At 41.7% G+C, this 23632-nt stretch overlaps 1 protein-coding gene across 18 annotated transcripts in view; it reads right to left on the bottom strand.

The window, feature by feature from the left end:
* PIK3CB (phosphatidylinositol-4,5-bisphosphate 3-kinase catalytic subunit beta) overlaps positions 1 to 23632 on the bottom strand; it is a 182620-nt gene that overhangs the window by 43876 nt on the left and 115112 nt on the right. For all 18 annotated transcript variants that reach the window (XM_043521939.1, XM_043521938.1, XM_043521934.1 and 15 more), the window contains 3 exons: positions 20587 to 20717; positions 14645 to 14698; positions 11839 to 12027 (listed from right to left, as the gene is read on the bottom strand). In XM_043521939.1, the coding sequence (XP_043377874.1) occupies positions 11839 to 12027; positions 14645 to 14698; positions 20587 to 20717 (374 nt within the window). The remainder of the gene's footprint in view (positions 1 to 11838; positions 12028 to 14644; positions 14699 to 20586; positions 20718 to 23632) is intronic.

Below are 23632 nucleotides of genomic sequence, written 5' to 3'. Positions count from 1 at the left end.
GAAGAGATACAAAAAAGGATTGAATGACACCTGAAATCCGATTGGTCTTTATATAGGTTTGAAACTCTTGCTTTTCACTAGGTAATGAACACATGCATCCCAAATTCTTTCCAAGTGAGACTGCTTTACCACATTAAGTAAAACAGTTGAATTAAAAACTCAATATTTTTATTTAAAATTATTGCATGTTTCAAAATACCCAATTGAGTTGTCTTTTCTTTCTCTCCTCCCAGAGGTGACATTAGGCTTGAATAAAGACTGGGAGTGGATGTGTCATTACACAAAGTAAAACTATTTCCCCATGTTTATTTCCCCGCCCCCTGCACTGTTCCTCACACGTTCTTGTCAACTGCTGGAAATGGCCCACCTTGATCATCACTACAAAAGGTTTTGGTTTTTTTTCCTCCCTCTCCTGCTGGTAATAGCTCACCGTATCTGATCCCTCTCATTACAGTGTGTATGGTAACACCCACTGCTTCATGTTCTCTGTGTATATAAAATCTCCCCACTGAATTTCCACTGCATGCATCTGATGAAGTGAACTGTAGCTCACGAAAGCTTATGCTCAAATAAATTTGTTAGTCTCTAAGGTGCCACAAGTACTCCTTTTCTTTTTGCGGATAGAGACTAACCTGGCTGCTACTCTGAAACCTGTCATCCTACTGAGAGTGGATGGGTTAACTTGGATGATCTGTTTAATAGGATCTGGCATCTGCTTTCTGCACACATTCTCTACGAATCCCACACTTAACCAAGTTCTCCCATCCTGCTGCTGGGCCAAGGTAAGAGCCCTTGATATTGACGAGGCACTTCAGCAACAATAAGGGCTATTACATAAGACAAATTAATTCTGGATAATTGTTCTGCTGTAACAGTTACAAGAATGTAGTATGTAAAAGAAATAGTCAGTAAATTAAATTACATTATTTTCTGAGAGTTTCTGTTGGTCTATAGTATTTTATTTGCTATTTTCAGAACATCTAAAATAATTCATGACAGTAAGATGGTCTGCTGTTAAAAATATTACACTATTTCTTGAGACTAGATTCTGACTGCAAATAGCAAAATTTAAAAACACCCAGAAAAGTAGTTTTGATCGCATTTAGTGACAACAGCTGTTTTTTTGCACCACATGTCAGACTCAGTGCAATGTCTGTTGCCAGTAAAAGACATTATTCAAACCTCTAACGCCAAGAAATTACTGTATTTTACACAGAGGGAATTAGTTGATGCTGTTGTGGTGGTCCTTGGCCATAATATTTATTTATTTTAACATTGGAAAACATTAACTACTATAAGATACAACTTTAGAGGTTCTACTGTACCTCAAATTTTTGGAATTCGTAATTCATACAAAAGTGGAAGTCTCTCCCCTCTAAACTGGTTTAATAATATAGGCCTGTAATGAGGAATCATAAGTAATACTTTATTACTTTTGTAAAATATACTACAGTATATTTATTAAGACATGAATTATTATAATCAATACTACTAAACTACAACTGTGCAATTAAATAAGCTAAATACATTTTGGGATGCATTACTCATGCTTTATTATTTGAATTATTTTCCAAAACTCAGTTCAGGAAACTAAATAATTTGACCATGTCCTTTTAATACCAATCAAAAAATTGGAAATTCAGATGTTCATCCAAAATGCTTCAGTATTTTTTTAAAATGTGCTTCACAAAGAGAGGGTAAGTGGCTTATCTATCCACCTTGCTAGTATCTGTAACCTACAATTTTTCCTATCTTTATTTTGTACTAATATATTTACTGTGTATAGCTCTGGAAGTCTTATGTGCACAAAATGTTCTTTAGATAAAGAAAGCTTCTTAAAATACATGGTGTATGCAGTTTGAGTGAAACTGATCCGAGTGCAGAAGGACCACACAAGGTCCTGTATATACCACATAAGTGTGACAAACCTTTAATGAATATCTTATGTGGTGCCTGAGACCTTGCATAGTTCCCCTGTATGGGATCTATTACAACCTAATCGAGTAAGGGTCCTGTTCAAACAACTGTTTCGTTTTTAATCCAAAATGAAGTTATATTATCCTGAAAAAAGAGGTTTTTAATAATTATTTTTCCATTCAGCACAAGGTCCCCGCTACATGTCTGAGGCAGCGTAGAAGGTATGTACAAACATGTAAAACATTCATGAACGCCACACAATATTTCTTTATGGGCCAAATGTGATTTATAATTTTTAAAACTCATTTAGCCACTGCCACGGGGCTAACTCTCCCACCTTTCTACCACTAGAAGGCCCTATCCAAAGCAGATCAATATGATTCTGCTGCACTGGGCATAGGGTGGCAGGATTCTGGGACTACATGCAAGGGAGCCCTTGACTTCTGAATGCCAAGAAGCTCAGCTCTTTATCACTGACTCAGCACAAAAGGAAGGCATGGGAGTGAGAGAAATACTAGTAGACACAAAGCTCTGTGGATTTCAGAGCCATTCCTCTTCATGGACGTGTGGTTCAAGTGCTGTGGATGCTATTGCAGCCACATAGTATGGCCTGGAGGATTTCTTCCTCCCACTCCAGGGGACTCCACTGAGCCAAGCCTGATTTAAGAGAGGCATGGGGGACAGAATCTGCTCTTTATTTCTTATTCTTAATATAAATATGTAACAGAGCAATAAAGAATATACATATTTCACAGTGAAGTATGCCCCTGCTTCACTTGCTCAGTGAGTAACTTTAAGCACATGAGAACTCCCATTGAATTCAGTGGAACTATTCATGTGGATGTGTGCCTGCAGGAAATAACATCTTAAACATTTTAGAATAGAAAAAACAGTTACCTACATTTAGTAACTGCTGTTCTTTGAGATATGTTGCTCACACCCATTCCATTCTAGGTGTGCGTACACCCACATATGCAGTCGTCGGAGATTTTTGCCTTAGCGGTATCTGTAGGGTATCACCCCCTTAAGTGCCGCACTCATGTGTCAGTATATCCGTGCCACCGACCCTACGCTTTCTCAGCTCCTTCTTGCCGGCAACTCTGACAGAGGGGTAGGAGTGCGGGTAATATGGGGTAATATGGATATGAATTACACATCTCAAAGAACAGTTACGAAACGTAGGTAACCGTTTTTTCTTCTTCAAGTGTTTGCTCATGTCGATTCCATTCTAGGTGACTCACAAGCAGTATCAATGGAGGTGGGCTCAGAGTTCAGGGTCTTGCAGCACTGCTCTGCCAAAGCCGGCGTCATCTCGAGCTTGCTGGGTAAGTGCATAATGAGATGCGAATGCATGGACAGACGACCAGGTAGCAACCCTACAGATCTCTTGGATTGGTAGCTGTGCCAGGAAGGCAGCTGACAACGCTTGTGCCCTAGTCGAGCATGCCGTCAGGATCACCGGCGGAGACACCTTCACCAGCTCATAGCAGCAGCAGATGCAGGCCGTGATCCAGGACGAAATCCTCCAAGCAGACACTGGGTGACCTTTCATTCCGTCTGCCACCTCAACAAACAACTGTGTTGACTTATGGAACGGCTTTATTCTATCCAAGTAGAAGGTCAGTGCCCTCCTGACATCTAGGGTGTGTAGCCTGTGCCCCTCATCTGACGCATGCAGCTTTGGCAAGAAGACGGGTAAGTATACGTCCTTGCCAGTAGGAAACTGGAAACTACCCTGGGCAGAAACGCTGGGTGCGGTCGCAGCTGGACCGTATAGGCCAGCTCTGAAGTGAGCACCCTGATCTCGGATACTCTGCGGGCCGACATTGTTGCGACCAGGAACAAAACCTCCCAGGAGAAGGCAGGAAGCCAGAGGCTCAAAGGGAGGCCCCATGAGCCTCGACAGCATGAGATTCAGGTCCGGGGGGTAGGATCCCAGATGTGCAGGCAGACACTCCAGACCTTTCAAAAACCGTGCCATCATGTCGTGAGTGAAAATTGACCTGCCATGGAACAGAGGATGGAAAGCCGAGATAGCGGCCAGGTGGACCTTGATCGATGACAGGAACAAACCTTGGAATTTGAGGTGCAGCAGATTATCCAGGATCTCCTGCAGCAGGGCCTGCTCTGCCCAAATACACCATTCCAAGGCCCAGCATGTGAACTTTTTCCATTTGGCCAGGTAAGTCACTCTGGTGGAGGGTTTTGTGCTACCCAGCAAGACCTGATGAACATGGGCTGAGCATGCCTGTTGTCTGCGCTTAGTCATGCGGTAGCCAAGCTGTCAAGTGCAGCGCCGCCAGGTTCAGGTGCAAAAGCCTGCGTTCTGGGACAGCAGATCTGGCCAGCGGGGCAGCTACTGAAAGGCTCAACAACATTCCGAACCAGTGCTGGCAAGGCCACATAGGGGCTATTAGAATAATTCTTGCCCTGTCTTGCTTGATCTTCACAAGGACCCTATGAATCATCGACACTGGTGGAAAGGCATACATCAGTGGCCCTGACCAAGGAATGAGAAAGATGTCTGACAGGGAAACCGTGTCCATCCCCTGCATTAAACAGAACACCTGTTCTGCCCGGACACAAACAGGTCCGCCTGGGGAGTCCCCCGCCTCTGGAAAATTATGCTGACCGCCTCTGGATGGAGGAACATCTCATGGAGCGATGAGCAAGTCCTGCTGAGGTGATCCACCAAGACAGTCCTGGTTCCAGGCAGGTGCGCGGCTATCAGATGAATGGCATGTAGCACATAAAAATCCCAAAAGGCGGAGAGCTTCTTGACAAAGGGCCAAAGACCTGTCTTCGTGTAATACATATCATGGCGGTATTGTCCATCAGGAACTGCACCACCTTGCCCTTGAGGTGGGGCAAGAAAGCCTGGCAGGCCAGGTGAACAGCTCTGAGCTCCCTGATTTTGATGTGGAGGGCCAGATCGTCCCGCAACTAGCGGCCCTAGGTGCTCCGCTCAGCCGGTGGGTTCCCCAGACCAGGTTCAGAGCTTCGGAGACCAGGGTCAGTGATAGGGATGGAATGACAAAGAGGACTCCCTCCAACACCAACCCGAGGTCCAATCACCAATCCAGGGACGACCTGATGTGGTCTGGCACCCTGACTACCTGGTCTAGGTGGTGCCTGTTGCAGACATAGACCAATGCCAGCCACGGTTACAGAAGCCAGAGATGGAGATGAGCATGGCTGACCACGTACGTACACTCGGCCATATGGCCCAACAGCAGCAGGCAGGTGTGAGCTGTGGTGAGGGGGTGGTTCTTTAGGTCTGACATGGCCTGAAAACGCACTTCCAGAAGGAAGGCTCTGGCTCGCATGGAGTCGAGAATTGCCCCAATGAACTCTATTTGCTGGACAGGCGTTAAGGTGGATTTTTTCTTATTTATTAACAGGCCCAGGTTGCGGTAGGTGGAACATACCAGATTGTGGCTCCTCTGCACTTCCACCCAAGACCTGCCTTTGATAAGCCAGTCGTTGAGATACGGGAAGACCTGGATCCCTCAACACCTCAGGTAAGCAGCTACTGGTGCCATACATTCTGTGAACAACCTCAGGGCCGATGAAAGGCCAAAAGGCAGAGCCGTGAATTGAAAATGGCGTCCACCCACTAAGAAACAGAGGAAATGTCTGTGACACTGGAATACGGAAATAAGCGTCTTTCAAATTGAGGGCAGTATACCAGTCTCCTGGATCCAGGGAGGAGATGGAGGCCAGGGAGATCATGCGAAACTTCGACTTTCTGAGAGACTTGTTGTGGCGATGTAGGTGGCCTTTTGCTTTTGGGATTAGGAAGCAGCGAGAACAGAACCCTTTTCCCTTCATGTCCTGAGGGACTTCCTCCAACACTCCCAGGTGTGGGAGGTTTTCGACCTCTTGGACGATGAGGTGCTCGTTAGAAGGGACCGGGGGGGGGGGGGAGGGGAACATGGCTGAAAATTGCAGGAGCCCCGAGATACTATGTCCAGTACCCTGCGGTCCGAGGTAACCCGTGACTAGGCTGAACAGTAGGGATTAAGGTGGTCGAGGAAAGAACAAAGTGCATCTGGGGAATTGACTGGGACGCTGCTCTCAAGCGCACCTTCAAAATGAGGGCTTCTGGCCCCCGGAATGCTTCACTGGGTTGGGCTGTGTGGGTGAGCAGGAGGAGGAAGAGTGGCCACAACTGAAGCTCCTGTCTCTATCACTGTTGAATAAATTTTTCTCCCCAAAAAGGTCCAGTCTTTTGGCCTCTTTATTTCTGGGAGTTGAACTAGTGTGCCCCTACTTGTCCTTTTCGTTGGCTGCGAGCACGGAGGTGGGTGGATATAAAGATACTTGAACCCTTTGGCCAGGATGACATACTTCTTTTCGGCCCTTTTGGAGGTGGGAGGGATGGATGATGGGGTTTGCCAGAGGGGTTTGGCAATTTTCAGGACCCCGTCATGCACTGACGGGGTAGAGGCTGAGAGGACATTAGTTGAAATTAGTCATCCAGTAAGGTGCACAATTTAGGGCTACTTTTGTTAAAAATATACATTTCGTCTTTATAAGCTTCATCGTAATGTTTAGAGGTCCCAAATCGGGATCCCATTGTGCTAGGCACTTGTATATATACACACAGGAAAAAACTGCACTGGTCCACAAATAACAGCATAAATATACAAGACTAACAAAGGGGGGGAGAAAGGGAATGTAGATCCCCATTTTAGAGATGCAAAGCTGAGGAACAGACAGATTAAGCAACTTGCCCAAAGTCACATAAAAAGGCTGTGACATAACTGGGAGTTGATTCCAGTTGCCTTAATCACAAGACTATCCTCCTTCCCTAATTCATGCTACAGCTGCAGTATTGATCTAAACTGCTATATGCCTGCAAACAGAAGCATTATTTCTCAAACTGGTTAAGGGACATGTATTTCTATAATTTGAAAATATGAAATATTTATTAAAATAGCAAAAGTTGACCCACTTCTAGCTCAGTGTCACCTATGAGTGATTAGTAGAAGTAGTGATGTTTTACTGCCCTTGCTATTTTTATCCCTTATGGTAGATCTAGCCCTGACCAAGTATAAATGAATAAAGATCTGTTAGTACAAGAAACACTAGAGCACGTATTCGAATAATTGAGGAAATAGATCTACAAAAGTCTCTGAAAAGAAGTGATCATATTATCAGAATACTGTTTTGCTTTTATTAAATTAAAATATAGGCACTTTTAAAAATTAATCTGCCGTCTGAAAACACCTTTTTCTAAGGCATATATCCATGTGGTAGTGAGACAGTAGGTCTTGTCAGTGTTATATGTGGCGATGTAGTGTCCTTTTGCTTTTGGGATTAGGAAGCAGCGGGAACAGAACCCAATTGTGCAACATGTGCCGGAGCAGAGGTTGAGAGGACATTGAACAAGGTGTCTGCCTGCTCGGCCATCCCCTCCACCTCTCAGCCCAAGTTCTCGACCACCCGTTGAAGCAGGGCCTGGTGTTCCTTAAAAATTGTCTGGTGGGCTGGCCCTCAAGGGTCCCATGACCGCCTCGTCCAGAGATGAGAACGACTGTACCGCCCGGGGTAGGCTTCGGGTCACTGTCTCCTCTAGCCCGACCTCTGAGCAGGTCTCATGCACGGAGCCCAGTGCCGCCAGCTGTTGCTCCGAGGCAGTGCCAGATAAATGGTGTAAAAGGGGCATCGTCATCGCTGGCATGTCCCACGCACTCCAGTAAGGCCACTGCACTGGTCATGCTGCCAAGGTGGTGCCGTAGACATCGACGACGCCTCAGGTGCCCATTCACGCCGGTGGAGTCTTGGCGGAGGGCTGAACTGCCTTTCCGTGCCACAAGAAACCCCTTCTGGTGACCACGGTGGGGCCATCGATGCCTTTGTCTGCCTGCTGACTGTCGCTGCTGGAGACAGGTGTTTGGAGTGGGAGGATTGATGCCAGTATCGAGGGGACCACTGTCAGAGCTGGGGGGACTGGAATCGCGACGGGGAGTGCTCCCATGGGGCATGCGACTGAGATCTGTGCCAGGAGAACAACCAGCAGGAGGGCAAACGGTGCCAATGGAATGGAGACTGGTGCCTCCCCCAGGCAATCTGTGTTGAGATGGTGGGGACCATGATCATGGTGCCAGTGACTGAGGGTGAGCCCCAGAGGATCTGGGCTGCGACGCCGGAAATCTGTGTCACAGAGATGAAGAGCACTGCCTTGTTTTGGGAGATTGGTGGTGCTCCACAGCCCCCTGAGGGGTCTTAGCGGCTGGCTTGCCCTGGTAGGGAGCCTTTGCTGCTTCCTGCAGCACGTGTGGTGCCGGCGGTTCAGGCAGAGGCCTATGCTCTCTCAGCGCCGGGGGAGCTTGGGAAGGTGTTGATGCCATTAGAAGTTTGGGTCCCCTACTATTCAGTGGTCAGTGGTTGATCCTTTAAGGGGCTAATGGCTCCGACCAGGGAAGCACATCCACATGGCTCCGGTGTGGCAAAGATGCCCAAACTGGGTCCTTTGCCTGATGCCCCGTGGCCTTTCTTGCCCAGTGCCAGGGAGCTGTGGTTCTTAGTTTTCTTTCTGGGCACCGACAAAGGGGAGTGGTGCGGGGCGGAGCCCGGTGCAAGGGGGTGTGCTGTGCACCGAGGACAAGGTACTAGGCGAGTCTTGGTGGGATGGCTCAGAAGCCGTACACAGGGCAGCCTCCATGAGGAGAACCCACAAACGAATATCCCGCTCTTTCCGAATACTGGGTCAAAATTTTTTATAAATACGACACTTGTCCTTCACATGTGATTCCCCCACGCACTTGAGGCAGCTGCTGTGGGGGTCACTTACAGGCATAGGCCTGTTACAGTCCACACAGGGCTTAAACCCTGGAGACCAGGGCATGCCCCACCTAGGGAGAAGTCCTCACTGGGACTCTTAACTTCTGACTCCTAACTACACTTAACTACTTAACACTAACTACTATAAACCACTATTTACAAGGCCCTAAGGCTCAAAGTCAGAAGAGACAAAATCGCTAGCCCTTGCTATGCAAGGAAAGGCACTCCAACTAACCATCACAGGAGATAAGAAGGAACTGAGAGGACGCAGGGCTGGCGGCGCCTGATATACCAATGCATAAGCGCAGCACTCAAGGGGGCACCACAGCTGGACCTACGGATACTGCTAAGGCTAAATCTCCAACAACTGTGCACGTGAGCACATGCATACCTACAATGGAATGGACAGGAGCAAGCACTCGAAGAAGAATTTTGTATTCCTCACAAATATAGCTTACTAAGGCTGCCAAAATACATTACTCAATCATCAAATCATCCCCTTCTCTACATTAGCAAAGAGAAATACCACATTCCTTCAAGAAAGTGCACATTAAGATACATGATAAATGGCTAAAATACACAAGGTTATCTATATTATCTTAGGCATTTCATTTTAAAATATTTTTAAAATGAAGTGCCATAATGTCATTTAATCTATTTTTCTCTAATCTTTATTTCCAAATAAAAAAAATATTTTAAGTAATGTGGACCTGTCAATTCATTTCCTATAATTGTTTAGGCATTGACTTGTGGTGAGCATACCCCAAAGCCCCTTCCCTACATTCTCATTTTTATACCTGCTTAAATATTCTTAACAAACTAAGTAAAAACAAGTCAAAAGCTTAAGTGAACAGTAGATGTGCAAGATCATATTGGAATGAATAAACAATGTGAGAGAATTCATGTGTACAAAAGAATGCAAGTGGGTGAAGAATCAGTGGGTGATGCATATGACTAATTTGGAGTTCATTGCTGTAAGCCATTCAACTGCAAGTTTAGAGGGTGAAAATCAAATTACTTTAATAGCTCCAAGAGTAACTTAAGGCATATTGGAAAGAAGGATATAATGGAAGAAAACAGATTTTTCAGAATAGTGCATAAGTTCTCCTTAGGCTCTTTGCTACCTAGACCCTGGGGTAACATTAAGTTTTTAACTGGACTGTCCAATCAAAAGGGCCACATGATGAGTAAAGTTGACAAAAGTTGTTGTTGGTGATGGTTTTGGGGGTGAGAGTGTTTCCACACAGTAGATGAATGGGTTTCCCAGTCTCCTAAAAAAAGGTTTAAAGTTTTATACTTATAAGTGGAGGAGTAGCAGATTAGATTCAGATACTAATTGGAACACATGTTTATACTGTGATCATTATCCTCAATAAAAAAATAGTTGATTTTTAGCTCAAACATTTTAAAAGTAAATAGTTTCTCTTTCAAATTATTAGTATGGTAGGTTAGTATGATAGCTTACTATAATACTGCCAAATATACCCACAGATGACAGATACAACCTTAGTGTGATGGTCTCTAAAATCACAAGTGCCATTCAATGCATGGTTCCAGTAACAGTAAATTTTAAATAAAAGCAAACAAACATACTGCCGCAAGTATCTGTTTCTCTGTTACACTGAGTGTTGGATCTGCTAAAGCTGTCTGGGTCTGTATAGTTTTGCCCTGCCCACTGCAATAGTAAGCTTTTTGAGTACACAGAAGGTCTAGGCAAAATTCAAGAGAAAATACAGAAATCCATTATATTTGCTACATTTACACAAATCAGTCTGAGATACAGAAACATTATGACGACTATGAAATCCATATACTTTTCCTATACAAAAGTTACAAACAACACTGTTCCACAACTTAAAAATTTAAATGATCTCTGTTACTAGATAGCTCCATAACAGAGGATCTCACATTATAATCACCTCAGAAAAATAAACATTTCATTCAGAAACTAGAATTCCACAAGTATCAGTTCATCTCAATAACTCCGAGGATATAGCAACAGAATTCAGGGCAATTATATACTCCACTAATACTAAACACTGGCAAAGTATAGTTTTTTAGTCATGAATCCAATTGTGCATTGCTATGCAAACTGAGGAGATTCACACGTTTCTACCTATTTTCAACAAGCATTACAGGACTAGGATTCTATTTGGGATGATGTGAAAAATGTAGACATACCACTCACAGTAATAAAACAGACTCGTATACCTATATATCTGATAGATTGAAACTAAAATGAGAATGACACAATGTGTTTGGCAAATCTTAGTTTGACATTAACATCAAAACCTGAAGCCCCTAATTATCTCTATTGCAGCTTTAGAAAGAGCTTATTCAAGCAAGTAGTCTCACTAAAGTGAGTGACACTATACTTTGTAGCAAGATATTTAATTGAAAATGAATTGTTCTCCTCAATAACTATATATCAGCTGGTTTGAACAATCAGTTTTTCACAAAGTTCTAAAGGTTTTACCACCTGAAAAAGTACAGTCATCCTGAATCTAAGTTTTTGGACTTGCAGTTTTAATCAAGGCCCTGGTCCTGGAAATGCTTAGGCACATGCTCAAAGTTGACCAGATGTGTGTTTTTAGGATCACAGCCTAAATTTGGGAAATGGAGAGAACTAAAGAAACTGTGGAGGGGAATAAAACAATGTAACTGTGTCAATCTTATTTCTCTTTTGCATCCTTGGGCTTGTCTACCGCTCTCCTTTCCAATTGTTGGTGGATTATGGATTACGTCCCCTTAGAAGTAATCTGAAAGCTTTGTCAACTCAGAGGGGATTCAAGCACACAGTCTGCCTGATTTTTTTTTGAGGAAAAAAAGTGCTCGGGAACTGGTTTTTCATGTTTAACTTTTAAATTAGTATTAAAATCTGGCTCGAGACATAGGTTCTTTGAAAGCAAAAGAGTTAAGGCCCAGTTTACAGCTATCTCCATCCCATAATTTTAAATTGCCTTTGCCATTTGTCTCACATTAGGCTCCCAACCTCCACTGAAATCAATAGCCTAAATGCCTAGTTTTATAAACCAAAGTTTAGCACAACACTTCAATGTTTCTGTGTACAAGAAAAATTTTGCTCATGATTTGCCTGCCATATTTTTACATTGCCTTTGCCATTTGCCTTACCTGAGCAACATCTTCAAGTTTGTTCCATTTTATAGACAGCAGCAGTTTTGGCAGTGATTGTGGGAAATTTTCACGACAGTCATACCGCAAAGTCCAAATAAGATCCATTTCATTTTCGCAGAGTTGGGTCAAGGGGTCCCTTTCCATGATTTCTTTTAGTTCAATATAGAACTTCTTGCCACCTCGACCCTAGGTAAATTAAAGTTAGCAAAGTAAGTTCAAGAATCACCAAACTTATGTTATACAGGACTCAGACTATTAGAGCAAGCTAATCAGTGTATGATAAAGCTACATTAGGAGAACAGCAGTATTAAGTGAATTGGATTCATTTCTTAGATCACAGGGGGAGGATTATCAGGCTTTTACTTCAGACCTCAAATGTCTGGTGATGGCAGAACATATTTATACAGCAGACTCTAAATTCAATTTACAAAAGTATTTGAAAAAAAAATTATACTTCTGCATAAACAACACTAGATGGCGATATTGCTGTTTTCCCATTTAAATGGGGGAATTCTTGTTTTGACAGCAAATATTTTTCCCATTTATTTGTCAGATAAATAGTGCCATGGCATTCAGGGTAAAAGTCAAATTAAAATCAAATGTTAAGGATGCACTTCCAACTATAACAAAAAAAGACTGGTTTTGTATGTAAATACTAACACACATTAAGTTTTCTAATACAGATTTGTCTTATTCTCACAATTCTCATTTTAACGCAGAATCAAAAGAAACGTAGGGTGGGAAGGAACCTTTAGAAGTCATCCACTATCCCTCAGCACTGAGGCAGAATTAAGTATACACATACTATCCCTGAGAGGGGTTTTTCTAACCTGTTCTAATCCTCTAATGACAGGGATTCCACAACCTCCCTACGTAACTTATTCCAGTGCTTAACTATCCCATGTCAATTATTATAAAAGGTTAACAGTTAACATAACTTTGATTACTAGAACTTGGAAATTAACATTACTTTTAAAAATTAGGTTTACTAAGAATGTATCTTCATTTGAAAGACACGTGGGTCAGAGGATGCATCCTTACTATAGAAACTGCAAGGAAAAAAATGAAGCTGACCACCATCATTTGAAAGCCACAGAGACACATAATTAAATGTGATAGAAGCTGCTGCTTCTAGACAAAGATGTACTCTATGCAGATACATTAATAATCTATTTTCATTTTGTATTATATGAAGCTCTGAAGCAACCTGAAAACTTGAGTTGTTTAAGCAATTAGTATGGAAACTTCCTTGGATCTTGTGAAATTAGAGTGGATTCAGATTTTTTTTTCAAGTGGTATTCTTTTTGCATGAAAACCTTTTTCCTTCCTTGTAAAAGTTCAGTTAAAATTATAGGCCAAATTGAAGACAAATATTGTTTCTGTATCGTAAATAGTTTCACTTCATAGTAACATTCCATAGAGAGTTCCTAGTTGACAAAATAATTCAAATGCTACATACATTACTGCTTTCAAATTTAGCTCTTAATAGAAAGGATGAGTGCCTGAGCTTTGCACTGTGTTTAAGTAAATATCTTCAAGCAAAAATATCATTTAAGAACAAACTGTTTAAGAGAATAGACTTAAAATAGCTGGTGTAATTGAAATGTTTGTTCAGTGAACTAAGAAAAGCATGTGCTTTGTTCTTATGTCGAAATATACAGTAAACAAGAAAGTCTTGAAAATAAAGTGATTTTGTAACAAAGCTTTATTCAAGAAAGCAGTTTTCATGCTTCTAAAAGATAATAAATAAAAGGATCTTGATTACAAATAATGTCAAGCTGACATTCTGCTGTGTAAGTGGGAATCTCATTTACATATTCAGTTGCTTATAACAGAATAAGTTATGAGTTTTCAGTGTTTCTGAACACTGCATAATGTTTAAAGTGCTTTCTTAAGTGTTATTTACACTTGATGTACTTGTTGACTAACTTCTGTATTCTGCTTACTGAGAACTGTATGATGTTTTAGGGGGTAGGGATAGCTCAGTAGGGGGGAGGGATAGCGCAGTAGTTTGAGCATTGGCCTGCTAAACCCAGGGTTGTGAGTTCAATCCTTGAGGGGGCCACTTGGGATCTGGGGATTGGTCCTGCTTTGAGCAGGAGGTTAGACTAGATGACCTTCTGAGGTCCCTTCCAACCCTGATATTCTATGATTCTATGAACAGGTACTTTCCAGTAGCAGACTGGAGGACTAGCAGAGTTGTAGTTTTCTGTATTTTTTAATTTTATTTTTGCCCCTCAACGTTAGGGTATGTATTAAGAAAGCAATTTCAGGTTAAAGACTTCATATTAAAAGTACTACTTCTGTTCCAGAACTGTTCACCTCCTTTAGAAGATCAAATATCTCCACGGGTATACAAAAAATTAAGGAGTTTATTGTTGTCAAAGATCAATCCAGCTCAAAAATGGTCATTATTGGGAAGCTTCTGATAACCAGACAGATTATCTTGCTACAACTAACTATTAAATCTGTATGCTGTATGAAACCAAATTTCAGACATGGATGAGGTATAATCCATGAAATATATTCAGCCACAGCATCCCTTGTCCACTCTGTAGCCTGACTAGTGTCCAATACAGAAAGTATATGCTTGATTTGAAGGAAAGGGTAAGCCCCACAAAAGTGGGTGGTTATTTAAAAAACAAACAAAAACAAAAACAAAACAAAAAACCTGGAGGGTTTTAATGTTACCTGAATACATATACTTATTTTCTATTAGAATAATACAAGCATAAAGTGGCAGAGAAATAGGATATTGGGATTTTCTAATCTTGAAGATGCTATTTTCAGGTTGGATACTTACTGCCATACCAGCATTCTCACTGCTTTTTGCGATCTCAGCTGCCTTTTCAAGTATCTGCAAAAGGATAATAGTTTAAGCATTGGATTGAAATAAAGAATTGGACTACATTTTGAAGGAAAAATGTTATAAAGGTGAAGTGGTGAAATGACACAGTAAAAGTTCTCTCTTTAGTTAGAGAACTGATTTACTCATATTTGTTAATTTTTATCCTGTAAGTGTGGCAAACAAATGTGTTTATGTATGATGTTACATCACAACCTTATGTGTACTATTACTCTTCCATAAAATGTCTTTTTATGAATATAGATAGCTAATTTAATACAAAACAGATTCTGGTCTAGAAAACTCAGTATAGTATGCACAAGTGCTACATAACAGCTACCCATGTGAAGAATAAAGTACTAGTGGAATGCACCTAAAGCAAAGGGATTTCTCAGGCAATTGATGCTCTCTGAAGATGGCATCCTTGCATAAATCCATGTTCTTTGGTTCCACTTCAGGGCATGGAAGTACAATATTTTCTCCTCACCTTTACAATTATACATGTGAATTAAATCTGTGAAAAGCTGCAAGTTAACATTCTTGGAGACTGATACCCTCTACCTATCCACCAAACATCTTCTATAATGTCAGCTTCCCTACACTGTCCCTTCAGTAATCCGATGGGTACTTCAATTTCCACGTCCATCCAATTTTTGGTGGCTGTGCTCAGTGCTCAACACCTCCAATATTATTGTCAAGTAGTGTCCACTGTATGAGATGTTCTGTGATTTAGATACCTATCCCACTGCAAATTAGATTGAGACCTCCAACCTATTTTGCATAGTTCGCTGAACATACAGTAACAACATTTGGTTTTTATTGACCTGGGCTGGATTTGAATCAACAGCACTTATTCCTTTACAAATATCCTGAGCCCTTCTGCACCCAAGCACAAACAGTACTCTGAAAGTTCAGATTTGTAGAAATGGCACCATATACATTTTTAAACTTAAAGCCACAAAAGCTTTGGTTGACACGTCAGTGGAACAACGCACGTAACTATAAGCAGGTAACTTATCCTCTCTCTGTTATTTAATAGTTCTCCTTCACAGACAGTATTCAGTATAAGAAAGTTGTGTATTCAAACCAGATGTTTTTCATGTTTAAGAATATTTAAAGATACATCAAATAAGTAATATAGAAGCAATCAAATACACAGTCTTTTTAAAAAGTATAATCAACATCCACTGTACAATTATTATAGGTGGAGCCAGTGGCACTGCCTATAGTTAAGGCTGCCTGATGCTTTCTATTATAAGATGATGTTTTCAGTTTTATGCAACTTTTCCAAACTGGTTGGGTTGACATTTTCTATACTGGGTCTCTGCCTGACATTGAGTTTTTTGTTTTGAAAGTTTCAGCAAAAAGTTCAGCTGTTTCCCAGAGTGCAAGTAAGGGAAAAATACATCTTCGGCCACATTAAAAATATTTTTATCATTTTATTGATAAGCTCTTGCACCTTCATGCTTTGGGGTGGTCTTGGAATTTGGCAGGCATGACCTTTTGCTGCTTCTATGGAAAACTTCCCGCTCAAATTATAAACCTTTGGGGGAAAAAAATCTCAGTTTGCCCATGCTCAGTAGAGCCTTGTTAGAGTTTGGCAGCTAACTTCTCCAAAGGTTTTATCTGCACTGAGCAAATTCTGGCCTAGTGCTGCAGTGGCAGGACATTTCCTATAATTGTTGCTCCTGACACTCACATGGCCACTCTGATTCAAATGCAGAGAGGACAGGAGCCAGACAGGGGCTGGCAACAGCAGAGAGAGAGAGAGAAATTTGGAAGAAAGAGTTGGGAGAGTGGAGAAAATTGAATAGGAGCTGATGGTGGGGGGAGTGGAAACGAGTATGAGAAAGGGAAAAGCAAGAGGAATATTGAGATCACACAAGGAGCTGGGGAAAGGGATGGGAGAGTGGGGAACAATGGATGATCCAGTGCCATTTAGTGAAGGAAATTGTTATCTGTAGGGTCCCTGCCTCGTTTGTTGCAGAAATTGGAAGGTATATAGTGAAGGAGGCAGAGTTTTGCAGGAAGAGAAAAGCATGGTCATATGGTTAAGGCTGCTGAATGCTGCCCTTGAGAACTGGATTCTATCCCTACCTCTGCCATTGAGTTCTTATGTGATGCTCAACCAGTCACATACTACAAAACTTTCACAGGTGGCCACTGTGTTCCCTCATTTTCTGGACATTTGGGGTCTAATTTGCTGAAGTGCTAAGCATGTACAATGGCAACTATGTTCAGTGGGGGCTCTGCTCTGAATATATAAAGTGCCATAAAATGCTAAGTACTCTGGAAAATCAGGTCCTAGGCATCTAAAATTGGGCAGTCAAAATTAGTGCACACTTTTGACCTTACTGTCTCTCTGTGCTTAGTTCCACATCTGCAAAATGTGGATACTACTACCTCCTCACCTCACAGGAGTGTTGTGAAAAGAAATCCATCAGTTTTTGTGAAGCACTCATAATACAGTAATGAGTGCTATAGAAGAGCCTATGAGGAAATTAATAATTTTGTCCTCATAGCAGGATTTGAACAGTGTGCAATAAATAAGGCACAAGGCCACATCTGAACAATGAGGATAAAAGAAATATCAGATTGTCATTCATTGAGCACCATCCATTCTGTGAACTGAATAAGGGCGGTCTCCTGTGGAAACAGTACTATGTGATAATGGAATTAAAGACTACCAATGTGTACGCATAACAGGCTGAATTCAAGCAGCACAGCCAACCTTCTTAATTCTGGCATTTCCTATCTTTTGCGCGCTTGACTTTGCAGCCTTAACATTCTTTTAATGCAATGTGCAATTCAGCTATAAACTCCACCACAATACAATAAATAAAACACAAGATACAGTTATCTTAAGTAAAGTGGTGAGAGCTTGACTTCCCAGCCCAGATATAGATCCTAGAGAGCAGATAAGGCAAATCTGGATTAGTGTTGTGACTCAGGATTAGGTTCCAGTGGGCTTCTGAATTAATTCTACTTAAATATAGTCTAACATTTAGAGCAGACACATGATTAACAACATTAAATAATTAGCTGCTGCTTCAGCAAAGATGGCTAAAGTGAAGTATCAATTTGCATCTATAATGAGGGTCTCTGTATGTTCTACTAACAGGTGGACTGATGCTATGATCATATAAAGTGACAGGGTCGGGCCAGATGGCTACAGGAGAGTGATAGAAGGCAGATATATTAGCTGCAGGTTGAGTAGGTCCCTTTTCCCTGCGTAAGGCAACAGGGCAGGTTCCAGAACAATCAGAAACTTTCTGGAAACAATTAAGACAGACAGGCTGATTAGAACACCTGCAGCCAATCAAGAAGCTGCTAGAATCAATTAAGGCTGGCTAATCAAGGCACCTGAGTTTAAAAAGGACCTCACTTTAGTTTCCTGCGCATGTGTGGGGAGCTGGGAGCAAGAGGTACTAGGAGCTGAGAGTGAGAACACATACTGTTGGAGGACTGAGGAGTACAAGCATTATCAGACACCAGGAGGAAGGTCCTATGGTGAGGATAAAGAAAATGTTGGGAGGAGGCCATGGGGAAGTAGCCCAGGGAGTTGTAGATGTTGCACAGCTATTCCAGGAGGCACTCTAGACAGCTGCATTCCACAGGGCCCTGGGCTGGAACCAGGTTTCCCCCAAACCTCCCAACTCCTGGTCAGACACAGGAGGAGTTGACCTGGACTGTGGGTTCACGAAAACGGCCAAACTGAGGGCTGCCATGAATCTCCGAGGTGAGCAAATCCGCCAATAAGCGCAAGACCCACCAAGGTAGAGGAGGAACTTTGTCACAACAAATAAATAAATAAATAAAATACATTTTGTTTCATCTTCAGGCTCTGTGACTCTCAAACCAAGATCACACATCTAATTAAGGGTATTCTGTCTAATGCCCTCACCAAACACAGAAAACTGGAACAAATTATGTATTTGCTAAATTTTACTTGCAAATTTAAACAAATACTGAGGGTCCAAATCCTCAGCTGGTATAAAACAGGTAGCTACAAATATCATTTATGCCATCTGAGGATGTGGCCCATTGTCCCTATCAGTTTGGTCCAAAAGGGCCTTTATCCAAAGAGGGGAGCTTTATTCCTTCACAAAGATTAATTACTATACCATCCTGATCTCAGCAATTCATCCTCAGTAGCTCTGATCTCAGTTCATTCACAATATTGGAACTAAATAGCCTGAGGCAAAATATTTTGATGCTTTCAGTTTCCCATTGATGTTATAAAACATTGTTCAACTCGAGAGAATTAAAAGCAGCAGAATGTTTTGAGCTATCTGAGTTCTCCAATACTGAGTGCTTCCAGCAATCATTTCTTCTACCAGCTGTGAAATCACTTCACATAAAACACTAGAATTTCCCCGAGTTTGATGTACAGAATTGCTCAGGTACAGTTGAAGAGGATAAAGTTCCCAAACAGGAGTTATGAAAGACAGGGGAATATGATCAGTCAGATTAATCACACTAAACCACTGTGACTATATACTGTATATACTATATACTATATATATTGAACTGCACTCAATAAAATCCTCTGACCACATTTATGGCAATATTTGAACATGCATATTTTCAACTGTAAGTAATTAAAAGCACAAAAGAAAAACTGAACACCAAAACAAAAATATTAACTAGTAAAGGTAGTATATATTCTAAATTATCTCAGGAACACAAATACATATGATTTTAAATATTGGTAGAAATAAATGTACGCAAGATAATTATCAGAAAAAGAACAAGAATTATAATTAAAAGGTGATAAAATTGCCAAAATATTTTTAAATAAGAGAAATAACTTCTTCAGGAATTGGTAATAAGATTTCACACTACTGTCAGGAAAATGGTATCAATTGCTTAGTGCTGCGAAACTGCTATCCATAAAATCTGTTTTAGCTTTGGGAGCACTCCTGATGCCATATGTCCTATTAGTGGAAATCTGTGCGTATTACACAGAAGAAGCCACTACTAGACTTCACAGATTCTTTTACCTTACTTTGGTGACCTGACTCTCAGAATGACACTGTTCAAAACAGTAAAACTTTTTAAAAATGTGAATTTTCTTTAGCCACCAAAGGTGCAGATTACTCATCAGAAAATGAAAGTTTAGCAGAGTTGATACTAACCCTCTGCCAAAGAAATCCAGAGTAACAGATATATTGGGCTTAAAACCTTACTTTCAGCACATCAAGAACTGGCTGCTTTTAACACTTATATTATTATTCTCACCTGGGTTCAGCTTTATTTGCTAGTTTGTGAATAAACTAGCGGTTCTAGTATTTACACTGTGGATTCATCAGCTATATTTTGAACACACCCTTCCTGTCCCTAGGCAGATATTCTTATTTGTATCTGTGACACTGTACAGTACAACTAAAGAAGTGTTTCAGTGTAGAAACAGTGTAAAACATAAAAAGACATAAAAAGTGTATTTCTCCAGAAAAGGATTTTAACTGTTGAAGGGAACAGAACGTGGATAAAATATAATCTTAAAAGTGAAATGTCAGATCCTTTTCAGTCCTGGTTAAGTACAGTTTGAGATCACTGACTGTGTTTATATGGAGGTTTCCAGAAATGCAACTGCGATATATTATTGTCAAAGGCAGTTGTAATATTAAAAATAGACAGTGTTTTTTCTGACACTCAAAATAACATACACTAGAAGTGCAGAATGTTTAAAAAAATCTGTTCAACATGTTCTCTAAAGATACTGAAGCCAGAATACTGAGGTTTACTTATGTTCCAAGTTTTAGTAACTACAATATGTAAGCTAAAAAGCAGGAAGGGTGGATATAATCAAATGCCAGTGTTAAAGGGGAAAAAAGTAAATACCAGACAGCCATTTATATACTAGCATTCATGGCTTCTCTTTATTTAGTATATCTTACCTTATCAAAGGGAGGGTAATAAATAGGCAGTTTTGAATATTCTTGAAATTTAATGTGCAAAGCCGTTGCATTTTCAGTGTAAGGATTAGTTCGTACGGTTCCCATTGGATTCAACATTTCTTCAAGTTCATCTAAAATATCAGAACAATTTATGTTATAGTACAAAGTGTCTTTGGAAAAGGCAACAATGCCATGAGAAACTGCTTCCTGTGTTGATTGTAAAAATATACATTGCTGTTCACAGAGGGCCAGATTCTCTCCTACTTTGCAATGGATCTCTGGCACAATCTGTTCCTAACGTCAACATGTCTGAGGCTCAAGAGGATCATCCATCGAAAGGAAGACCGGTTACAGAACCAGCTTGGCTCTTATGACACTTCCCCTTGTTACTGTTTCATAGCAGAGAAAATGGAAGGTTGGCAGTAAAAAAATGTCCCTATCACATGCCAATCCCTAGCTGAGGTTTCAGCCCAATGGATAGATTAGGTTCCCATAACTTTGTCCAAGGGGGACTGACCCAGCATCTAACAGGAATTCTAAGCCACTGAAGACAAGAGTGTTGCTGAATTGCTTCTCTAATGAAAGAGCAAGATTAATAAGCTCGAAACGGCATTTTGTCCAGTTTTCCTTGTGCAGGTGTCTACGATGTGGGGCTTTATGGGACAGAGCAGCACAAGACAGGAAAGCACAAGGATATCCTCAGGACTTTGGAAGTTCTATTTCTGGTTCTGTCACTTATTCAATGCAAGCCTTTGAGCAATTCACTTCTCTGTACCTCATTTTCCCCATTGACAAAATAGGCATAATAGTTTCCTACCTCACAGGTGTCAAGTATCAGGGGATAGCCGTGTTAGTCTGTATCCACAAAAACAAGGAGTCTGGTGGCACCTTATAGACTAAAAGATTTATTTGGGCATAAGCTTTTTTTGGGCTAGAACCCACTTCATTGGATGCCTGGAGTGAAAATTACAGATGCAGGCATTATTATACTGACACAGACTAACACAGCTACCCCCTGATACTTGACACCATGCAAGGCACTAAATTTAGCCATATGAAGTGGAAATCCATCAAACAACAAAAAACTCACAAAGATACAGACAGACATCATCTTCCTTTCCAAGTGCAAACAGATGGACATCATACCAAATGGACTGAAGGTAAAAAATCCATTGCAGTCGACATACTACACTGACTATGGTTGGAGACTGTGCCACACACACTCAAAGAAACTAACGAACCACCTGATCAGCATCCTGTACAGCAGACAGGAGAACATCAAGAATGAGCTCTCAAAACTGGAGACTCTCATACAAAACCAATCTTCCACACAAACTTCCACGTGGCTGGACTTTACAAAAACGAGACAAGCCATTTACAAGGCACACTTCACTTCTCTACAAAGTGAAAAAGACAGTAAACTAATCTAAACTCCTACATGCCACAGGGGGCTACAACAGTGGTACCCTCAACTCACCTATCAATATTGTTAATCTATCCAACCACACACTTAGCCTGGCGGAAGAGTCTGTCCTATCTCGGGGACTCTCCTTCTGCCCCACCACCCCCATGAACATGATACAGGTCTGTGGTGATATGGAAGCCTACTTTCATTGTCTCCAACTCAAGGAATATTTTCAACACACCATTGAACAGTGTACTGACCCACAGGAACCCTCCTACCAACAATACAAGAAGAAGAATTCTGCGTGGACTCCTCCTGATGGTCGAAATGACAGACTGGACTTCTATGTAGAGTGCTTCCGCAGACGTGCACAGGCTGAAATTGTGAACGAACAGCATCACTTGCCCCATAACCTCAGCCGTACAGAACGCAATTGTGAACGAACAGCATCACTTGCCCCATCCACAGCCTCAGAAACAACTCTGACATTATAATCAAAGGGGCTGACAAAGGAGGTGCTCTAGTCATAATGAACAGATCGGATTATGAACAGGAGGCTGCCAGGCAACTCTCCAACACCACATTCTACAGGCCACTATCCTCTGATCCCACTGAGAAGTTTCAAAAGAAACTACACCAGCTGCTCAAGAAACTCCCTGCTACAGCACGGGAACAAATCCACACGGACACACCCCCAGAGCCCCGACCAGGGGTATTCTATCTGCTACCCAAGATCCATAAACTTGGAAACCCTGGACGCCCCATCATCTCAGGCATTGGCACTCTTAGGCAGGATTATCTGACTATTTGGACTCTCTCCTCAAATCCTACACTGCCAGCACTCCTAGCTATCTTCGAGACACCACCAACTTCCTGAAGAAACTACAATGCATTGGTGATCTTCCTGAAAACACCATCTTGGCCACGATGGATGTAGAATCTCTTTACACCAATATTCCACATGAGGATGGACTACAAGCTGTCAAGAACAGTATCCCTGATGAGGCCACGGCACACCTGGTGGTTGAGCTTTGTGACTTTGTTCTCACCCACAACCATTTCAGATTTGGGGACAATTTATACCTTCAAGTCAGTGGCACCGCTATGGGTACCCGCATAGCCAACATTTTTACGGCTGACTTAGAACAACGCTTCCTCAGCTCTCATCCCCTAGCGCCCCTCCTCTACTTGCACTACACTGATGACATCTTCATCATATGGACCCACGAGAAGGAGGCCCTTGAAGAATTCCACCTGGATTTCAACAACTTCCACCCCACCATCAACCTCAGCCTGGACCAGTCCACACAAGAGATCCACTTCCTGGACACTACAGTGCAAATAAGCGATGGTCACATAACCACCACTCTATACCAGAAACCTACTGACTGCTATACTTACCTACATGCCTCCAGTTTCCATCCAAGACACATCACATGATCCATTGTCTACAGCCAAGCCCTAAGATACAACCGAATTTGCTCCAATCCCTCAGACAGAGACAAACACCTACAAGATCTTTATCAAGCATTCTTAAAACTACAAAACCCACCTGGGGAAGTGAGGAAACAGATTGACAGAGCGAGACGGGTACCCCGAAATCACTTACTACAGGACAGGCCCAACAAGAAAAATAACAGA

Source organism: Chelonia mydas, chromosome 9 (assembly GCF_015237465.2).
Source record: "Chelonia mydas isolate rCheMyd1 chromosome 9, rCheMyd1.pri.v2, whole genome shotgun sequence".
NCBI classification, from domain to species: Eukaryota; Metazoa; Chordata; order Testudines; family Cheloniidae; genus Chelonia; species Chelonia mydas.
Note: the sequence above shows the minus strand (reverse complement) of the source record. Positions and strands in the feature narration are given on the sequence as shown.